This window comes from Apium graveolens, chromosome 2 (assembly GCF_009905375.1).
Source record: "Apium graveolens cultivar Ventura chromosome 2, ASM990537v1, whole genome shotgun sequence".
In the NCBI taxonomy this organism is placed as follows: domain Eukaryota; kingdom Viridiplantae; phylum Streptophyta; class Magnoliopsida; order Apiales; family Apiaceae; genus Apium; species Apium graveolens.
Window position 1 is genome coordinate 105,365,544 of NC_133648.1, and position 19,438 is coordinate 105,384,981.

General features: G+C 32.4%; 2 protein-coding genes across 2 annotated transcripts; both read left to right on the forward strand.

Moving 5' to 3' along the window:
• The first annotated feature begins 1,729 nt into the window (after positions 1-1,729).
• Positions 1,730-12,617, forward strand: LOC141707713 (ABC transporter D family member 2, chloroplastic). Its single transcript, XM_074511043.1, has 10 exons — positions 1,730-2,067; positions 2,158-2,362; positions 2,619-2,686; positions 7,469-7,795; positions 7,910-8,074; positions 8,274-8,502; positions 9,280-9,518; positions 9,620-9,935; positions 10,444-10,712; positions 12,177-12,617. The coding sequence occupies exons 1-10, from the start codon at positions 1,813-1,815 to the stop codon at positions 12,360-12,362; spliced, it is 2,259 nt and encodes a 752-aa protein (XP_074367144.1). The 5' UTR covers positions 1,730-1,812; the 3' UTR covers positions 12,363-12,617.
• Positions 12,618-15,122: 2,505 nt separating this feature from the next.
• On the forward strand, positions 15,123-17,238 carry LOC141706044 (protein SOMBRERO). Its single transcript, XM_074508881.1, has 4 exons — positions 15,123-15,277; positions 15,929-16,132; positions 16,263-16,534; positions 16,628-17,238. The coding sequence occupies exons 2-4, from the start codon at positions 15,961-15,963 to the stop codon at positions 17,186-17,188; spliced, it is 1,005 nt and encodes a 334-aa protein (XP_074364982.1). The 5' UTR covers positions 15,123-15,277; positions 15,929-15,960; the 3' UTR covers positions 17,189-17,238.
• The last annotated feature ends 2,200 nt before the right edge of the window (positions 17,239-19,438 follow it).

Genomic DNA, 19,438 nt, shown 5'->3' on the forward strand with positions numbered 1-19,438 from the left:
TGAGTCAACTTCAGTTATATGTATTTGACTTTTTGTTGCTCCGGTATTTATTTCTGTTATGACTTCTTTGGCAAATATTCCATTAAATATTATTGTTTTTATTCTTAATTTATCTGATTCATAACACGGTAATTTTATTAAATCTCATTTTCTACCGGTCATACTCATTGATCTAACTAATTTTATAGGGTTTTGTTCTCTTCTAAAACTTAATCTAGATCTTTCCAATATTGGTTTAATTTTTTGTGTTGGAATTATTTGTCTATTACTAAAGTCTATTGTAAATTCTTCTGGGATTGTTATTTGAGATTCTTCTTTATGTTCAATTTTTTCTAATATATCATTGTATAATTTTGGTACTATTATTCCTAATTCCGTTTGTTTCTTTACATGATGGTTTCCGGTCATAGCATAAACTATTTTAGTTTTGTATACTAATTACTTTACTGCCCTTTTACATTTTTATTCCATCTAATTTATAATATAATGTTAAAGATCTTTCTTTATTTTCATCTCTTAATGATATGCTAAAATCATGTTGTATTATAAATTTTAATTTCTGATATATCAAATTTTCCTTTAACTACTGCTATTAATGAATCTTGTATATTTTCTATTATTCTATCATCTAGTACATATATCTGTATAGGAGTATCAATATTTTTCTGAAAATATGCTTTTATTGTAAATTCTATTGCTCCAAAATAAATATTTTTTAGTTTATTTGCTTCCTTTTGTTTTAATTTGGATAGTTCTCTTTTTATCAAACAATCTGTTATTAAATTTATTTTTGCTTTTCCATTTATCGTATCTATATCTATTATATTTTCATGTTTTTGAGCTATATATCTAACTTCTTTATTTCTTTCAAAATAAGAAGTTTTAAATATCTTTTTTATTGTTAGTTCTTCTGTTTCACTTTGAATTTAATTATATATATCCGGTTTAAAACTTAGAGTTTGTGATGTTCCTTCTTCGTATTCATCCATTTGATAATATACATCTTGTTTTTCATTTAATGACATTTTTTCGAACTGTATTATTATCCAGTTATATTACTTGATAAAATTATTCTTTTAAGTCCTTGTATTTTTAGTTTATTATTTCTAAATGTTATTATCATATTTCCAAGTTGTTGATAACATCTTATTATTTCATCCCTATTTTCTCTTGTTCATTCAATTTCATTTTTTTTTCTTGCAATTTATCTAGTTCTATTTCTAGTTTTTCTTGATTTTTTATTAATTCTTTTATTTTTCTATTATTCTAGTTATTGCATTTGGATCTATCCAATTTATTTTTTAATTTTTTGCCTTAAATCATTTATTATTTTATATTGTTCAGTTAATACTTTTTTTAAGTCTTTTATTTGAATTTCTAAATTAGTTTTTTAATAAATTTTTCTCATTTTATTAAAAGATTTTCTTCTTCCAGTCTTCTAATTTTTTCATCTCTTTCTTCCAACATTGTTCGTAATCTAGCTATAATATCTAATTTTTCATTTATTATTTGCATACTTATTTTATAATTGGCCTTGGCCGGAATTTATATTTCAAAAGGTATCTAAAACCTAAATATAATACTTTATTCTATTAAAAATCAATATCCAAGTTAATTGATATGGTAACTTGTATTATTAATATTAATATTAATATTTGTTTAAATTTCAAACATTTCAGCATAAATAATAAATAGTATACTACTGTCAGTTCAGTTCTATCCCAAAAAATTCAAATAAAATAATTATACACAGATAGGGAGCGAGTGAAGGAAAATTAAACTGAGAGAGAGAGAGGGAGGGAGGAGAGAGAGATGCAAGAGTTGCTGCTCAATTGTACGTCGAGAAGTGTGTGTTTTAACTCCGTTATATCCACCACTCCTCACCAATGCAATCGCCGTCAACTATGCCGACTCCGCTTCTCTCAGCCACTTCATAGCAACCTCACTACAATGTCATCGGAGAACAACTTTCTCCGTCGCCGGAAAAACACGATATTCACTTGCCGTACCTCACCAGCCTCCCCGCCGTTACCACCAGCACCAGACTCCCCTGAGCCACCTAATCAGGTTTTAATTTATTATATATCAATCTCAACAAATTAAAATCACGATTTTATTTAATATGATTAGTTATAAACTCAGTGTATATGTATGCAGAGTAGCGATGAGCAGAGAAAAGGTTCGGATCTTCAAACACTAGCGAGAAGGTTCTGGAAAGTTGCAGCTCCGTATTGGTATTCGGATGATGATAAGAAGCAAGCTAGATTACAGCTTGCTGCTGTGTTTGCCTTAACTTTCGCTACTACTGGCATTAGTGTTGGATTCAATTTCCTCGGTCGTGATTTCTACAATGCGCTTTCCAGTAAGATATTTACACTTTATTCTTTTCAAGATGAGTGCAATTGTGTCGGACAATCAGTTTGTTAAGTTAGACCAGACCGTATATAAATCATGTAGTTATTTTGTGATCTGAAAAAAATTGATGTTTTATCCGAATAAAGAAACATGATTGGATATTCGGTGTTCCTCATTAATATCTATCATTTACCTTATATTTAGTGGACTAAGTTATTTTTCTTTCATGCTGATGTAATGTTTGCTGTTTTTATTAATGCAAGATAAGGATCAAGAACAATTTACCAAGCAATTGCTTTACTACCTGGCCAGTTTTGCTGGAGGAATTCCGGTGAGCACATTGCTCCATTCTCCTCTATTAGGTACTGCTCGCTTAGTCTACTTATGTATTGTTTACTAAAAACTACCAACATTTAAATGGAACAATTAGGGCCATTCTTTAACCCGAGGATGTTGGGGCGTACTGCCCCTGTCTATTTCAAAATTGTGATGCCTTTTCCTCTAGAATTAGGTCCTAGTTAGATATTCTCCCTCCGTCTCTAAATACATGTCCACTTTGACTTTTGACGAGTCATTTTGACTATATCTTGAATGAAATTTACATGTACCATATAATTGAAAAAAATAATAACAAATATATCATTAGAAAGTATATTTAGTCTATTTGAATATGCAACTTTCATATTATAAAAATATTGAATTGATAATTTGTAATGTTTAGTCAAAAATTGGTTAATTTGACTCCTAGAAAACCAAAATGAACATGTAATTAGGGACAATGGGAGTAAGAGCATCTCCAATAGTCTCTTAAGTCTCTCTTCAAATATAATATATAAAATTGACTCTTAGCAATTTAATATACATTCATCTCCAATAACACTCTTTATATCCACTCTTTAAACTATATTTTAATATTAAATTACTTTTATTGAATAGGAGTATAATACAAAGTGGAGAGAGAAAGTGAGTGCTTGTATTACTTTAAAATGAATATAACTTAAGAGCAAGTGGTTGGCTCTTAAAAGAGAGGAGAGAGAAGAGGCGCTTAAGGTTTTGAAGAGCATCTAAGAGTTTCTTGGAGCTCCAATTTTATGAATTCTCTCAATTTTTTGACTTAGAGCTTGTTTAAAGAGCTTCTTGGAGATGCTCTAAGTTTTTAGTCAGCTAATTAGATAACATCAATATATAAACCTTTTTCTAATCAACATACACTTGTTGTAATTTTTCGTGACACAAAAGCGAATCACTTTTACGCCAGTAGAGTTAATATTTGCCAATGCACTTCACTGAACTGAAGTGGATTGTTGGTAATGAAGAATCTTTGGAAGTTTGTTTTCTTCCTTCCATATTATTTTCTTATATTATATTCGTGGATTGTAATATTATTGTTTTACATAAGGTAATTAGTGAAGTAAACATTGGATATAAAGACTTCCTTTTATGGGAACCTGGCATTAATCTTTTTTTACATATATAACTGTTGCAGTATAATCTACTTCATCTAGAGATGTGAGGCTATTGTAATTGTGAGGTCTAAGCATCTGGACTTAAATTAGGGTATTTTATTCTATGCAATTAAGATTCATTTTTAACCACTTATTTTGGAGCCCGGATGCAACCACTCTTTGTCTATAACATGATAACATAAATGACAAGTGACAACATGAGTATATAACTGTGTTTCTTTAGTATCTTCAAATTTCATAGACTATTTTCTTACTTATGAACATCATTGACATCCAACTGCAAAAACCATATGCTTCAAAAGTGGTAGATAGATTAATGAACATGTAATGTTTCTCTATGTTACTTCTGTAATAGTTCAATACTTCCGAAATAGTTTGATGAACATGAAAGTAAACAAAATCACCAAAATTTTGACAAATTAGTATCCAATAATTATAAGTTCGTGTGGTATTTTGAGGAGGAAAATTTATGAGCCAACCCATATCTAACTATGATACTTATTAAGTTTTGTGCTATATCTTATTCGGATCCTCATTCTTCCAAATCCCAACCAATTTTTGAAATGTTTCATTTTCATTGAAGTAAGGAATGTGATTAAGTTACTGTAATAATTATATAATTTAGAAGACAAATAATATATATATATAGGGCTGAGTTCTATGAAGTCCACCTTTTTATCGGAGTCCTCGGAGTCCATCTACGTTCTGCAAATAAAATATATTGTAAAACGTGTTATTTTGCAAAACATGTTACACAAATAGCATAACTTCAACAAAATCATGCAAATCTCATATATTTACGGTACAATATGTATGTTCTGCAATATGTTCTGCAACATGAACATTTATGTTCTGCAAACTAAACATGTTTTGTAGAATATATATTTTTGCAATGTTCTGCTTGTAAAATGTATGCAATCTACAAGATTTTTGATAGAATAGTGATGTTTGTCGAAAAATAATATGTTTTGCAATATTTTAAGCTATATTTTACTTGCAGAACATATATGGACTCCGAGGACTCCAATTAAAGGTGGACTCCATAGAACTTTACTCTATATATATATATTATATAATATATATGTATTGTAGTATATATATATACATATAGTATATTACATGTTATACAGGGGTGCAGAACTTAGGTGCTGCACTGCGCACCCGGTGCGACGATACGTGGAGGTGCGGCATCATACCCACGGGGTGCACCTGCACCCGCACCCATGCTTATTAGCATTATTGACATGCATAATAGTGTCAGTACTAGCTTTGTTTGTATATATGATAACTGACAATCATATACTAGATAAAAATATGATTGAAATATATTACTAACACACAAACACATGTATGTATAACCTGTTATATATATAAAGTGATATCGTTATGATGACCTTATCTTTATTTAATAAGAATAAACTATATTGCATATCTCTTATTACTTAGAGGGATAGTATATTATAATTTGTGTATATGTTACACAGATAGATTTATAGTTGTTGAGGGATATAATTTGTATATGGATTCATCGTCCTATTATTTTATGTTAAATTCCCTGAACAAAATTGTGCTACATGATTATGTAATAGCCAGAGCACGTTCGGGAGCAAGTTCATCAATAGACTCATTACGCTCACTTAAAATATTCATGATCGCGAGTGTGTTCACGAGAATGAGCATGCTCAACAAACTGTTTTGTGCAATTTGATGTTGGCGATTTTGGGATTCGGGCCGAGTTTGTGTTATTTAGAATAGCTCCCCTACTTCGACTTGCACAAAAATGTCACTGCAAAGAACACAACCCAAAGTTTATTCTGAAAAATTGTGGTAGGAAGCCACGTTAAGTTACATTAGATATGCCATTAGTGTCTCCTCCATGTAGTCTAGATTACTTTAAATTTTTATGAAGAATGTCTATGGTATAATGAAATAATTGAAAAATAGGTTGCCGAATATGAAACTGAAAGACTAGTTCTCATTGACATAGTTGCTGGTCTAGACTAAATGTAATGCGCCGAGCAAAATTCCTCCAAAGGAGACAAAGGCTTCTCATAATGATAACAAGCACATGCATGCAAAATTTTGCGGTCGAGTTCTTTTATAAGGAGGAGAATGATGTGGTACATAAAATAATAAATTACTTAAAGATTTTATGTTATTATTTAGTAATTCTTGTATCTATTTAGGAATATTCAAAAAACTAGATATATGGTAGTAGAATTAATAGGAGTATTAGTTAATAATTAAAGGATTCACATAATTTTGTTTATAATTTTACTTAGTCTTCAAGTTACTTGTTCACCATGTTTTTGGAATTCCATTTAAAAATTTGTAGTCTTCTTTGTTCACTAGAGATGAATTATACGTATGAAATTTGAAATTTTTTAATGTGTTTTCTGCCAATTTTCTGAGATAGGTTTTATCCCCTTTTAACCTTTTCCACCTTGTCCTACATCAAGAAGGGGAAATAGGTGTGGCTAAAATACGAGGGCAGATATTTGTAATGACACGAAAATTTAAGGCGGTTCAAATGTTTGCTGTTAAAATTAAATACAGAGAGGTATCGAATAATATATGTAAATTTGTGTGTATGTATAGTAAGGGATGCGGAGTAAGGAAGGGATAGAGAGAAGATGCGCGACATGGGAACTCATGGAGTGGTTCTGTATAAATCTAAGTATGTAATTAGTAATAATATACAAAGTTTTATAAACATTGCCGGTTTGGAAATAACCCGAGGTTATATGCTTTTCTAATTGAAAAGCACAAGGATGTAGTTGTAATTACACACTCCAGTGCGAATCTAAAAACATACTCCCGTTCTTTTTATATGTAGTTTTTGAGGTGAATTAAATTTTATTAAAATATGGACATTTCTTAAATAACATCTCAGATTATGATGATACTGATAGATGGCTTTCAGATTGTATTTATATTAAACCTTGGGTTTTATATTAAGATATTAAATTTTATAGTATTCTATGTTTGTCGCTTTGTAATTAAGATGTACTTTCAATCTTATTGCAATTTTAAATATGTTAATTGATGTTTAAAGTTACTTAAGTTAAATTCCTATTTGAGAATTACTCATATTTTTATATACCATGTACGTTAATTCTCAATTAAGATTTGATTTCAGTCCAGTTACAAGTTAATGTTTTAAATTACTCGTTGTATTCGGTATATGATTATTTATGTGTACGATTTAATCATATTATGACTGTTATTGCTTGAGGACCGAAAATTACCCTATTTGCGTGGATTGGTTTTGTGTTAATCCGAAATTGAGCCAAGCCCAAAAGCCATGACCCTTATCTGTATTGTTCGGATTGAATTCATGCCAGCTTGATGAGCTCACAGTGAACTAAACTTGATCAGCCCAAATTAGTTAAACTCTACTCGACTAAAGACCCAGTTGTGCTGGTGTTTTCTTCCTTGGGATAGTTAACATGCTTATAAGTATAGGTGGATAGGAAAGTGAGAGATGTACTTTGGACATCATGTGGCACTAGGAGCATCTTTGCAACTGTTTGGGAACTTCTTCATTCTCTGCCGTGGTAGTATTTAGGAATATTAATTGTAATTATTTGTACACGTTTTATTTCATTAACGTTCTGGTTGTGGCTCATCCTTTTTTAACTTGGCAGGTTTTTGTGCTTAGAGATTATGCCAGAGATACTCTTGCTTTGAGATGGAGATCGTGGATGACTACGTATTACATGGAACGCTATTTGAAGAATCAAATGTTTTACCAAATACAGTCTCAGTCAATAATTGATAATCCAGATCAGCGAATTGTAGATGATCTAAGTTCCTTCACGGGGATTGCACTTTCTTTCTCTTTGACACTTTTTAATTCTGCAGTAGATTTAATATCTTTTAGCAATATTTTATTGGGCATTTATCCCCCTCTGTTTGTCATTCTTCTGGTGTATTCGATTGGTGGAACAGCTCTCAGTGTTTTCCTTGGGAGGGTAATTTTGTTGAGTTTAACAGTTTAACAGTTTAACTTTTAACTTTGTCATGGTTTCAGGATACAGACACACACACACATACTAACTGAGGCAAATTTTTGTATCTAAATTCAGGGACTAGTCACCCTAAATTTCTTGCAAGAGAAAAAAGAAGCGGACTTCCGTTATGGACTTGTGCGAGTTCGAGAAAATGCTGAATCAATTGCATTCTACGGTGGAGAGGAAAATGAACTGCAACTACTGCTGCAGCGCTTCAGGAGTGCTTTTGAAAATTTAACTGTATGGAATCAATACCTTTATTTATTTTAGAAGCTATATTTAGTCTATAAAATTGTAAATATTTCTTTGGAAATAGTGGGAACTTGGTTTATGCTATAAACATCTATATTATGGTTTAAATTCAGACTAGATTTTGGCAACTCTTTATGAAAGAAAACTAAAAATGTATTATTGTGTTCCCTTCATCTCAAAATTGCAGCAATTATTGATATCTTCCAGAAACCTGGAGTTCTTCACCAATGGATACCGCTATCTAATTCAGATTCTTCCTGCTGCAGTTGTTGCACCATTGTATTTTGCCGGAAAGATTGATTTTGGTGTCATCAATCAGTCTGTATCTGCATTTAACCATATTCTTGGAGATTTCTCCCTCATTGTGTTTCAGTTTCAGTCAATCAGTGCCTTTACAGCTGTTATTGACCGGCTAGGTACCTTTCGCTTTCTATTGCATGTATTCGAATTTCATCAATAACCTGATTGAATCTCACAAGGAATGTTCCTAATTACTCAGTTTTGCGATACAACTACACTTTAATAATTAACTTAAGTGTTTATTTCTTTACCTTGATCAGTAGACTCAAGAAGTGAAAAAACACTTGATGTTTTCCATGTAGCAGCGAAATAAGAATTTTTTATGATTTCTAGATTGATACAAGTGATCTGTTAACCGGTTTTTTGGCTCATTGGTGTGTTCTGCATATTATTTCAAATTTATTGATGATGTGATGCTTCCATATACTGAAATATTTAAGCTCTCTTCATCAATTCAAATATTTTATACACCTTCCTTTGGCACCGAGGAGAAAAGTGCCCTTGACTTGGATGCCAGAACATGTAGCTATTTTCAATTATCTGGTGCTTTGCGTATACTGCACCATCTTAGTTTCTATGATCGAAACAAAGATGGTGCAGTACAACTCATTCCCAGATGAGCTTTCTTGTGATCCTAAGGTTGACACGTTCCAGCTGGCTTACATGGACTTGCTACCATTATGTGCTACAGAACCCTATGTCTTAACCTGTATTAGATCCAAATAGGCAAAACTGCGTCCAAGGGCTATACTACTTGGAATTTTCTTTGACCTTTACCTGTTTACAGAGTGGCTGGTATTCCTTCCAAATATTTAGTTCAGCAATGTTATCAGTGTGACAGCTTTTTAAACATCTTATGATCTGTCAAATATCGATGATATCTATGATTGTAGGTGAATTTGATGATGTTCTGGATAGCGCAAGTTCTAAATCTCCCGAGGACTCCTTGAAAGGGATTCAACTTACATATGACAATGTTAAAAAGTCAACCTTGGCAGAAGTTAATGGATCAATGCCCCTCGACGACAATGAGAAGTTGTTAGTAATAGAGAATTTGACCGTCCAGACACCTACAAAATCTGTACTTGTCAAAGACTTGTCATTACAGATAAATGAGAAGGATCATCTTCTGGTTTGCAATATGCTAAATATTTTCTTCTATATTAAAATTAAAATGCTAAATTTAAAAGCATGTACAGATTTACATAACCTTAGTAATATCTTTATTGATAGGTTACCGGACCAAGTGGGAGTGGTAAAACTTCATTGTTAAGAGCAATAGCTGGTCTTTGGAGTACTGGGAAGGGAAGCATCAAATTTTATGGGAACAATGCCGAGGATTCTATCTTACCACTTTCTTCAGATTCAAGTCCTCTAAAATTAACCGCTCCAACAAATTCCAGTGGAAATCTGAAAAGACCTAATTCTAAAGGTGTATTTTTTCTTCCCCAGCGACCATATATGGTGTTAGGAACACTTGCACAACAGTTGCTTTATCCTACATGGACTGAGGAATTGTCTTATACACCTGACGCTACTAAATCAGCAGGTATTCCAGTCACTTCTTTATCACCACTCACACGATGCTCTTTAAATGGTATTTCATAATTAAAGAACTAAGGTATATCGTTATCTTCTATAAGGATTATGAATTTTTAGACAGTCTCAGCAGGAGTGGGTTTCTTTTGTCCAATTACTTTACGTGAAATGTAATTTTATGCCAGAGAATTGTTTCCTAGTCTCTTCATATGATTTTCTCTTTAACCAGTTGGGTCAATAGTCAAGGCATGTCTGTTTATTTTTAAAAATTTTAAACTCAAAATTTAAGAGAAGCAGAAGATAGTAGTTTTCCAAGTGTTATGCTATCTTTTATAGCAACTCGTGGTTGGTGATACAAATGTCTGTAGCAGTCACATTAAGTACCATATAGTCAAGAAAAAAAGGGCTGGTATGGTGTTTGTTTTTGAAATTTGCAAATGAAAAGCCCTGAGTATTAACTGTATGAATTTTGTTTATAGCAATTACAGCCTGAAATTTATGTTGTCACTTCAATATAGGTTCACTGCCATTCCTTGTTCGGGCGGCCCAGGTAGACTCTGTAAAAATTAAGTTTCAGAAGCCCACGACAGATGAATTGATCCAAGTCCTAAAAGATGTTAGGATTGAGTACATATTATCCCGCTTTTCTCTGGATTCTACGTGTGAGTGGTCAAGTGTCCTTTCTCTCGGTGAGCAGCAACGTCTTGCATTTGCTCGCCTCTTACTTTCAAAACCATACTTGGTTCTACTTGATGAATCTACAAGTGCTCTTGATGAAGCTAACGAGGTACTCTCTCTCTTTTCTATCAATATCCAAAGTTACACTGTCTTGAACCGTACTTTATTTTCAGATTAGTAGAATTTATTGCGAATATTGTTAGAATACTAAAATAGGTTACAATACAATGCTAGATTATGCACGAATGGGGGTATAGATCAGATTATTGTTCCATTTCTGTAGGTCGCTACAGAAGTTACCCCCTAAAGAATATTAGGTTTTACTAATGGAATTGAAGATGTGTCATGACATGGATATCTGTAGGACTTGTTTTTCAGTTCTCTGATCAATCAGTGAGAGTTTGCATCATCCTTTTTTTTCTCTATTGGTTATACTGAACAAGGCTGAGTAATTTGTTGGTTGAGAACTTGAGCTGCAGTTGCGTTCAAATCATAGATAACCTACTTGTAGGTTTTGTATTAATTTAACATATGTTATTTTACAACACCTAACATAATAATTTCCCAATAAATCTGTTATTATTAGTCGGCCAGACTGTAATGGGTTTGGGGGATCAAGTAGGACTGGAATCTCGACCGAGTAATAAATTAGAGAACCGCAAATTGGTGTAGCAGTTAACAATTCTTAACTCGCACTTCTGTTTCCATTTGTGTGCATGCAAATGTTTAAGTGTTTTAAGAATCCAGCAAGGGGAGCACTTGTATCCATTTCTTTTCTGAACTGCTTCAGTCAAAATAGGCCAACTAAGCATTTTTTCCTAATATCGGTTAAATCGGTCTCAAGTTGGGAAACTGTATTTGAGTAGACCTGGCTACCTAGGTAATTGTTACACAGAACCCTCGCCATAAACTGATTTTTGATCATCCGTATTCCTTTGGGATTTGGATCAGTGTTTGTCCTCCCGAAAGTGGAAATAGTCACCCCCATTTCCTTTTAATGCCCATCTGTTTGGATTTTAAATATAGCCAAGCTTCTCCTTCTGATTTCTAATTCACCATTATGAAATCATTGATGAAAACCATGAGGCATTCCTGCCAAATGCCATATACCTGTTTCTGCTCTGTAGGAATACCTGCGGGTAACAAATGCTTGACTGTTCTTCATGCTACTTGGTTCCCTCAGTTTTATATGTTATTGATTTTTATTATAATTGAATACAAAATGTAGGGGTAAAAAATAAGAAGATCAACATGAGATCTCAAATTTCCAAACCATTTAGAGTGCTCTTATATTTCTTAAGCAACTTCTTAACTGAACAAATTACCTTCCGGCTTAGGATATAAAGACCATAGTTGACGTGATTAATGTTTGAAGTACTAATATTTGTTAAGAGTCTAGGACTAAATGATACAAACAGATCAAGATGATTGCAGTGTGCCGTATCTTATTATGGCAGTGTGGTACTATTGGTTGCCTACTTGCTAGTTCTGACTTTCAGTGCATATACATTCTGTATCTAGATTGACTGAACTTATGCCTCGAACATCTTACATTCTTTGCTTTTGTTTGCAGGACCACTTATACAAGCAGATTGAAGCTGCAGGAATAACCTACATAAGTGTTGGTCATCGAACATCTCTTTATAAGCACCATAACAAAAGACTACATATATCTACAGCAGGTCCTGATAGTGAGCAGCAGAACTGGTTTATTGAGTCTGTCATCAAAGAAACCATGCCCAACACGACAAATCTGTAGCTTTGTGAGACAATGGTAAGAATTTGGCAGAAAGTAGCTGTCTGTAGTGATTACGTAGGTTTGTTACATAAACAACATTAAAGGAAGAGAAGGAAATGTAACAGCTCTAATATAGGGTTTTTTTTCTAGTGTTAGAGCACCAAAGAATGTAGATCAGTTGGATGGGATTTTGAGCACAGATAAACTATATGTAAAAAGTGGGTGACTTAGTTTGGTCGTCACTATTTTGAATTGCTAGTTTTACTTTAATTATCATTGAACAGTGTTGAAGTTATGTATAACAGATGAAATTGATGAAAGGTAAACTGATAAATTGTGATGGCAGCAAGAAGCATGTTATGTTTTAGTAACAATAATTGCTGCTCATTAAGTAGATGGATATGGATATTATTATGCAGTGTTCGTAAAGGCAACGGAGGTTTTAAGTTTAGGTGTATTAGTAGTGGTGTATATATAAAATATGCTATCCTATATAGGACCTTGCCTTGCGGTGCGGTATGGTGTAATGTGACCCGGGGGGGGGGGGGTTAGTATTGTGAATTTATATAGCATACACATAAACGCGTTTAACCTCCGTGTTTGACCAGTAATCAGATGAGTAATACGGAAAGAGGGGTGTATATATATGTTAGTAATGTATATAACAAAAGGGGGGTTGCATGGGAAGGGAGGAAGATTGCGTAGGAATCCGTTTGGGTTTGAAGGATCATAATAAGTAGTAGTACGTAGTTTAATGGAATCGAGGCCCCTGGGATTGTGTAAAATTTGTTGGATCAGGAAGCGTAAATACCACGGAGTTTCAGGCTTTCTTGCTTTCTCTCCGCCTGCCCCAAATCCCCCCCTCTACCACCCCCAATTGCGTGTGTCCGGTTTCAACTGTTTTTTTTTCATTTGTCTTGGGATTTATTAGCTAACATTATTCAGATTTACAGTTGAGATTTGATGAATTAATAATAGAATAAAATCATAATCTAGTTGAAACAATATTTTTGTCCAATAACAATATAATTTACATAATGTATTTTTTTTATGTAAGAAATCTGTAGCCGCCTTTGGTTAGATGCCTACCGGGTAAACCCCAGGCTCACCTAAACCACGTGAACATAATGTATTTTTAACTTCCAACAAAATAATAAATTCGTTAAAATAATATTTTTCGTACTTAAAATCCCAAATTTACTTCATATATTGTCTAATGCTTGATTTTCTTGTCCGGGTTAATTTTTTTCCTGTTATTTTTAAAATCTAAAAGTTACATATTAAAATACACTAATTTTATTTTTTAATGATATATTTTTTATTATTTTTTTCAATTATATGATATGTGTAAATTTGTCAAAATTTGAATAAATTGTCGGGTCAAAAGTTAAAATGAACCTATAACGAGGAAAAAAGGGAGCATGTCAAAACTTCAATAATACATCAAAAAGTTGCTTGTTAATCCAACTATTTCATCTCAAACAAGCTGGAATTAAGAACAATAATTTTTATTTGAACTTCAAAATAAGGTAACAAGTAAATTGTTGAATAATGTAGCTAGTAAACTGTGGACATCAGATAGTTGCAGTTGCACACTTGCACAGTAGCACCCCCTAATAAGATAAGCTGCATATTTGATATTTTGTGACAGTCATGATATTTAAGTATAAAATATTTACGAAAGTTGGCATCGCTTTTATAGGGATTAGGTACATAAAATAAAGGTGGAAGCACGTGAAGCCTTTAGATGTGGAATAATGGAATGAATAGGAGCTTCTATTCCTTGATGTCTGTGTGTACTTAAATGTATAAATATTCCTGGTTTGACTGACAGTTCACTGATGAGTGTAAACAGATGAATACCTACCAATGCAAATGATAAAAATATAGCAAGAGAATTGATAAGAGAAGGATTGAGGATGAAAGATAGGTAGCCAGGTCAAAAGTAAAACCAAAGAAAAATGTGTAGATAGGGTTTGGATTTAGTAGGAAGGGGTATTGTATTGGACAAATGAGCAGAATTTCATGCCCTAATGTGGCGATTATTGGAATTAGGGTCTCCTGTTCAACCAACATTTTCCATTCCCACATCTTATTTTGCTTATTACCTCTCTCCATTCCTGCATGTCTCATCTAGCTTCACATTACAGTATGGGGTCTTCATTCTTATATTCACTGCACTTTATATATGTATATTTTTTTAATGTAGATATTTGTGTATGTTATTTTTCTTTTTATTTTTTTACCAATATGTTCTTTAATAATTTTTTACATAATTTTAATTTAATTTGTTCTAACAATATTATTAAGTTAATAAATATTCCTTTTCATAGTACGATATGAAAAATTTACATTTAATCTCATAAATGAATAATTTTTATCAATAAATTATCTTTTAAGTTCCTAATTTTTTCATTTATAACAGTGTTACTACATATATGAGAGCCATAATTAGAAAGGACACATTTAATAAATGTTTTAAATTCTAAAAAGTATTCAAGAAAAATGAAAATATATATTTGCAGTACTTTCACAATTTCAATTTCCATACAATTCTATCAAAGTGAGGTTAAAAAAGTCGAGAATAGATGGTCGCATATATATAAATTGTTAAAGAAGATACGAAGAAATGTGAATTAATAAAAAAGATAGGGGTTCCTAGGATCCTAGATAGGTAATGAATATAAAAAGCAGTTTATCTATATTTCTGTACCCAACAATCCATCAACCCCTCGGTTATATCAACCTGCATCCTTTTCTTCTTTATCCTAAGAAACCCACACCCACCTGCTCTCTAGCTCTCTCTTTCTCTTTTCCTCTTCAAACTTCTCCCAGAAATACATACAGATATATCGATCAATCTCTTCATCATTTCTTGTCCTTTTCTCATTGTCCTCTCTGGCTATTACTTTTTAAGAAACATTTCACCAACACAGGTGCTTCCTCATTTCTTCCTTTCTTTCTCATTTATTGGTTGATATAGTTGTTATATAAGTTCTCTCTCTTGTTTTTACTATATTTTTGGCAGGATCTCTTGTTTGTTTTTCACTTCAATTCACAGGAAATACTGATCATGTCTCTAGAGGACACTATATAGTTGTTATATAGTTTGTTGGTTTGTTTTTATTTCAATTTTTTACAGAAAAAAACCATGCATGTCACTAAAAAGGGAAGAAGTTGTGCTGTAATTATGCATTCTGTTTTTTAGTTCTATGCAATCCAGCTGTCACCGTGACAGCTGCAGTAAAATTGGAAAGCCATAGCCTAAACTAGCTTTAGGGTTCTCCTTTGATATTGTGAGTAGATGAGCTTGACTTTTTAGGGTTTCTCCGTTTATCAGAGTTAAACTAGGGTTGCTTAAACTAGTTAACACCAAGAGCTGTATTTCCGCAGGAGAAAAAGAGAGTAAAAACCATTAACATCTCTGTTTGTGGTTAATTTACTAGCTTTTTTACAATTCGAATACTAATCTTTTACGCAGATGGTAAATATCTTGACGAGATGTATGTGATTCCCAAGCTCATGATGTTCTCATGCATCTACTCATTAATAATGGTTTTTATTCTTTTTGAATTTTGATTTTGCAGGGACTGATTGTAAGCTAGGGTTAACTGGATAGATGATGATGACAGGAAATGGGCAGCTATCAGTTCCTCCAGGTTTTAGATTCCACCCAACAGATGAGGAACTATTATACTACTATCTCAAGAAGAAGGTCTCTTATGAATCCATTGACCTAGATGTCATCAGAGAAATTGATCTCAACAAGTTAGAGCCTTGGGACCTCAAAGGTACACATATACTAGCTACGTACTCTTCTTCAGATTGCATGTCAAATCATGTATATATAGCACATGTTCTAGTGGTTCAACATTATGCAACAAGTACTGATGTGGTAGTTGAAATCATATATGCATGCAGATAAATGTAGTATTGGATCGGGGCCTCAAAACGAATGGTACTTCTTTAGTCACAAGGACAAGAAATATCCCACTGGAACTCGCACCAATCGGGCCACTACTGCAGGTTTTTGGAAGGCCACTGGGCGAGACAAGGTGATCCATCATCTAAGCAACTCCAAGAGGATTGGGATGAGAAAAACACTTGTTTTCTATACTGGACGTGCCCCTCATGGACTCAAGACTGATTGGATCATGCATGAATATCGTCTGGAAGACGATAATGATATTCAGGTAACTAATTAAGTCATATATACACAATTTATAGAATGTGACTAATTCAGAGCTTAATCTTATTACTGTGTACTGGTTTGAATATTTGAACAGGAAGATGGGTGGGTAGTTTGCAGGGTATTTAAGAAAAAAACTCATACAAGAAGCTATGAATCCGAAATCCATTCTCAAGAAGAAGAACACTTGGCAAGTGTTTGTAAACAAAGTGAAAATCTGCAAACATTGTATCATGATCATGATCATCATCATCATCATCATAATGCTACAATATTTCATGGATCGGCTATGCAGCTTCCACAATTATTTAGCACCGAATCATCTGCATTAATTCATAACCAGCATCCATCAAATTTCTTATGCCCCCAGCCTGGCTCTCTGAACAATATTAACGAGGATAAGGAATGTTCTCAGCACTTGCTAAGGTTGACATCCACGGCTAGCCCGTATTTCATTCCACCTGAAAAATTTACCACCGATTGGTCTTTCTTAGACAAGCTTCTTACATCTCATCAAACCATGGATCATCAAACTAGATCACCATGTAACCCCTCATCCCAACCAATTCATCATCACGTGGGAGGTTCTTCAATGTCAGTGCCAAGGTTACCATTTCAATATCTTGGTTGTGATGCTACTGATAATTTCAAAATCTAAAGTGACATTGTAAAATTATTATGGCGTTCTTTTATCCATCCAGCTACACAATGTCAACCTTTTTGCTTATTAATTAATTTTATTTTCATTTTACATATGTGTTGGTAGCTAGTGTGTATATATTATGAACAGGGCCTTTATGAATTACGTACTGAACGTAAAATGAAGTATTGTACCTTTATATATAAGTTCTCAGCTTTAAACGGACATAAAAACCAACTTCTATATAATTCACAGATTATGCAACACACTACAAAAAACAGGAATTTTGCATAATAGCGACCGGGGTAAGCCGGTTAATCGCGATCTTATTTACTTTTGAAGGACCACTATAAAAAAATAAGTTTAAATACAACTGCATAAATATAATCATAGTCAATTTCAACCACTTTCAGTTGAATTTGAGGGCGCGGCTAAATTCAACCGCAGACGGTCGTATTTAAATACGACCATATTTACGCGGTCGAATTTGGTATTAATTATGACCGAATAAATACAACTGTATTTATATGTAACCATATACGGTTGAGTTTAGCCGTACTCCTAAATTCAACCGCACTCGATCGAATTTAGCCTTGTCAAAAAAATGGAGGTAATTTTCCCGCCAACAATTTTTTGGACACTCCTAAATTCAACCGATTTCGGTTGAATTCGATATTTGAAAATGGCGAGAAAGTTCCCGCACTTTAAAAAAATTTAGTTGCAAAAGTTGGTGAAAATTTCCCGCCTTTCTGAAAATTATAATTTTAATAGAATTCGGTTGTATTTATTTAATATGATTGTATTCAGTTGTATTTAGTACTTTTAGATTATTTAAAAATAAAAAATAATTTGAAGGTTAATAAATATTTTGAAAAAAATTATGTAGAAGAGATTGTATAAAATTTACACTTAAGTGAAATTTTAGTTCTTGCAAAAACGATCATTATGGTAAGAGTATTTTCAAATTTCTTTTATTCGTTGCATAACAAAAATTGAAAATTTATAAAAGTAGATTCACCGGTATTTCTTACAGTTTTTAGTCCTATATTAATTCTTTGATTTTTTTAAAATATTTATGATTGATCCAACCATAAGGGTGTCGAGATATATGTATTTTAATTATATGATAAAATTTTTAGAAAAAAATAAATGTATGTGGTTTGCTATTTTAACAGTCAACTAATAGTTTGACGAGTACTTTTTACTAGTGTTTAATCCCACACTGATATTTTGATTTTTTAAAAGAAATTTGTGAATGATCCAATCTTACAAATGTCAAGATCTATATATTTTAGTGATATGATAAAATTTTAGAAATAAATAAATTTATTTGGCTATTTTAATAGTCTAACTAATAGTTTGACCTATATTTCTTATTAGTGTTTAGTCCCATATTGATTTTCATTTTATAAAAATTATTTATAAATCAAAACAAAACAAAATTAAATGAACTAAAAATAGAATTTATTTAACTAACCCCCTCCCCCCACCCTAGTCACGCTGCTCACCATCTCTTCTTATCTCACAGTTCAACTCCCTCCGCCTAGCTCCCTGTAAACACTTTTCATCCAATAATTTACATACATATATGGTGTCCGTTTGGGAAATCTTAAAATAAGTAACTTATGATTTAAAATTAATAAGTGGCTTAAAAGTGATAAGTATATAATACTTATAAGTTAGTTAAGTGTTTGGTTAAATTTACTTATAAGTCAGAATTTTTTTAACTTAAATGAACTAAAATTAATATTTTTCTAAATATTATTATCTTAATTCATGACTTTTAAATTAACTTAACACTTAAAAACATGAATTTAAAAACTAAAATTAATAAAAAAAATCAAAATCAAAATAAGTTAAGAAAAGTACGTCATTACTAACATTCAACTTATCAGCTTATAAGTTATAAATTCAACTTATAAGTTGGGTCGACAAACACTCTTTGATAAGTACTTACGGGCTTATAAGCCAATAATCAACTTATTGAGCGGTGGCCAAACAATCACCACTACCGCCCCAAAATCACCTATAATCACCACTACATCTAATCACCACTACCATCCCAAACTCACCCACCCCTTTTCCATATATAACCCGTCCCAAACTGTTAGGTAATGAATTACCCACAGAGGGGGGTGAATGTGTTTTTGTGTTTTTGTGCTTTTCTTGAAGTATTTATGATTTGAACAAAGTAAATGTAAATCTTGCAATGATATGTGTTACTACTCAATTTAAGCATGCAATAATAGTGAACACAGATCTTTCAAA

What these genes read in the sequence shown, in the direction of transcription:
- LOC141706044 (XM_074508881.1), top strand. Translation starts at nt 15,961, where the DNA reads ATGATGATGACAGGAAATGGGCAGCTATCAGTTCCTCCAGGTTTTAGA. An exon ending in AGAGCCTTGGGACCTCAAAG is followed by an intron (nt 16,133 to 16,262) that starts GTACACATATAC and finishes ATATGCATGCAG; the next exon opens with ATAAATGTAGTATTGGATCG. An exon ending in AAGACGATAATGATATTCAG is followed by an intron (nt 16,535 to 16,627) that starts GTAACTAATTAA and finishes ATATTTGAACAG; the next exon opens with GAAGATGGGTGGGTAGTTTG.
- LOC141707713 (XM_074511043.1), top strand. Translation starts at nt 1,813, where the DNA reads ATGCAAGAGTTGCTGCTCAATTGTACGTCGAGAAGTGTGTGTTTTAAC. An exon ending in AGCTGTTATTGACCGGCTAG is followed by an intron (nt 8,503 to 9,279) that starts GTACCTTTCGCT and finishes CTATGATTGTAG; the next exon opens with GTGAATTTGATGATGTTCTG. An exon ending in ATGAGAAGGATCATCTTCTG is followed by an intron (nt 9,519 to 9,619) that starts GTTTGCAATATG and finishes CTTTATTGATAG; the next exon opens with GTTACCGGACCAAGTGGGAG.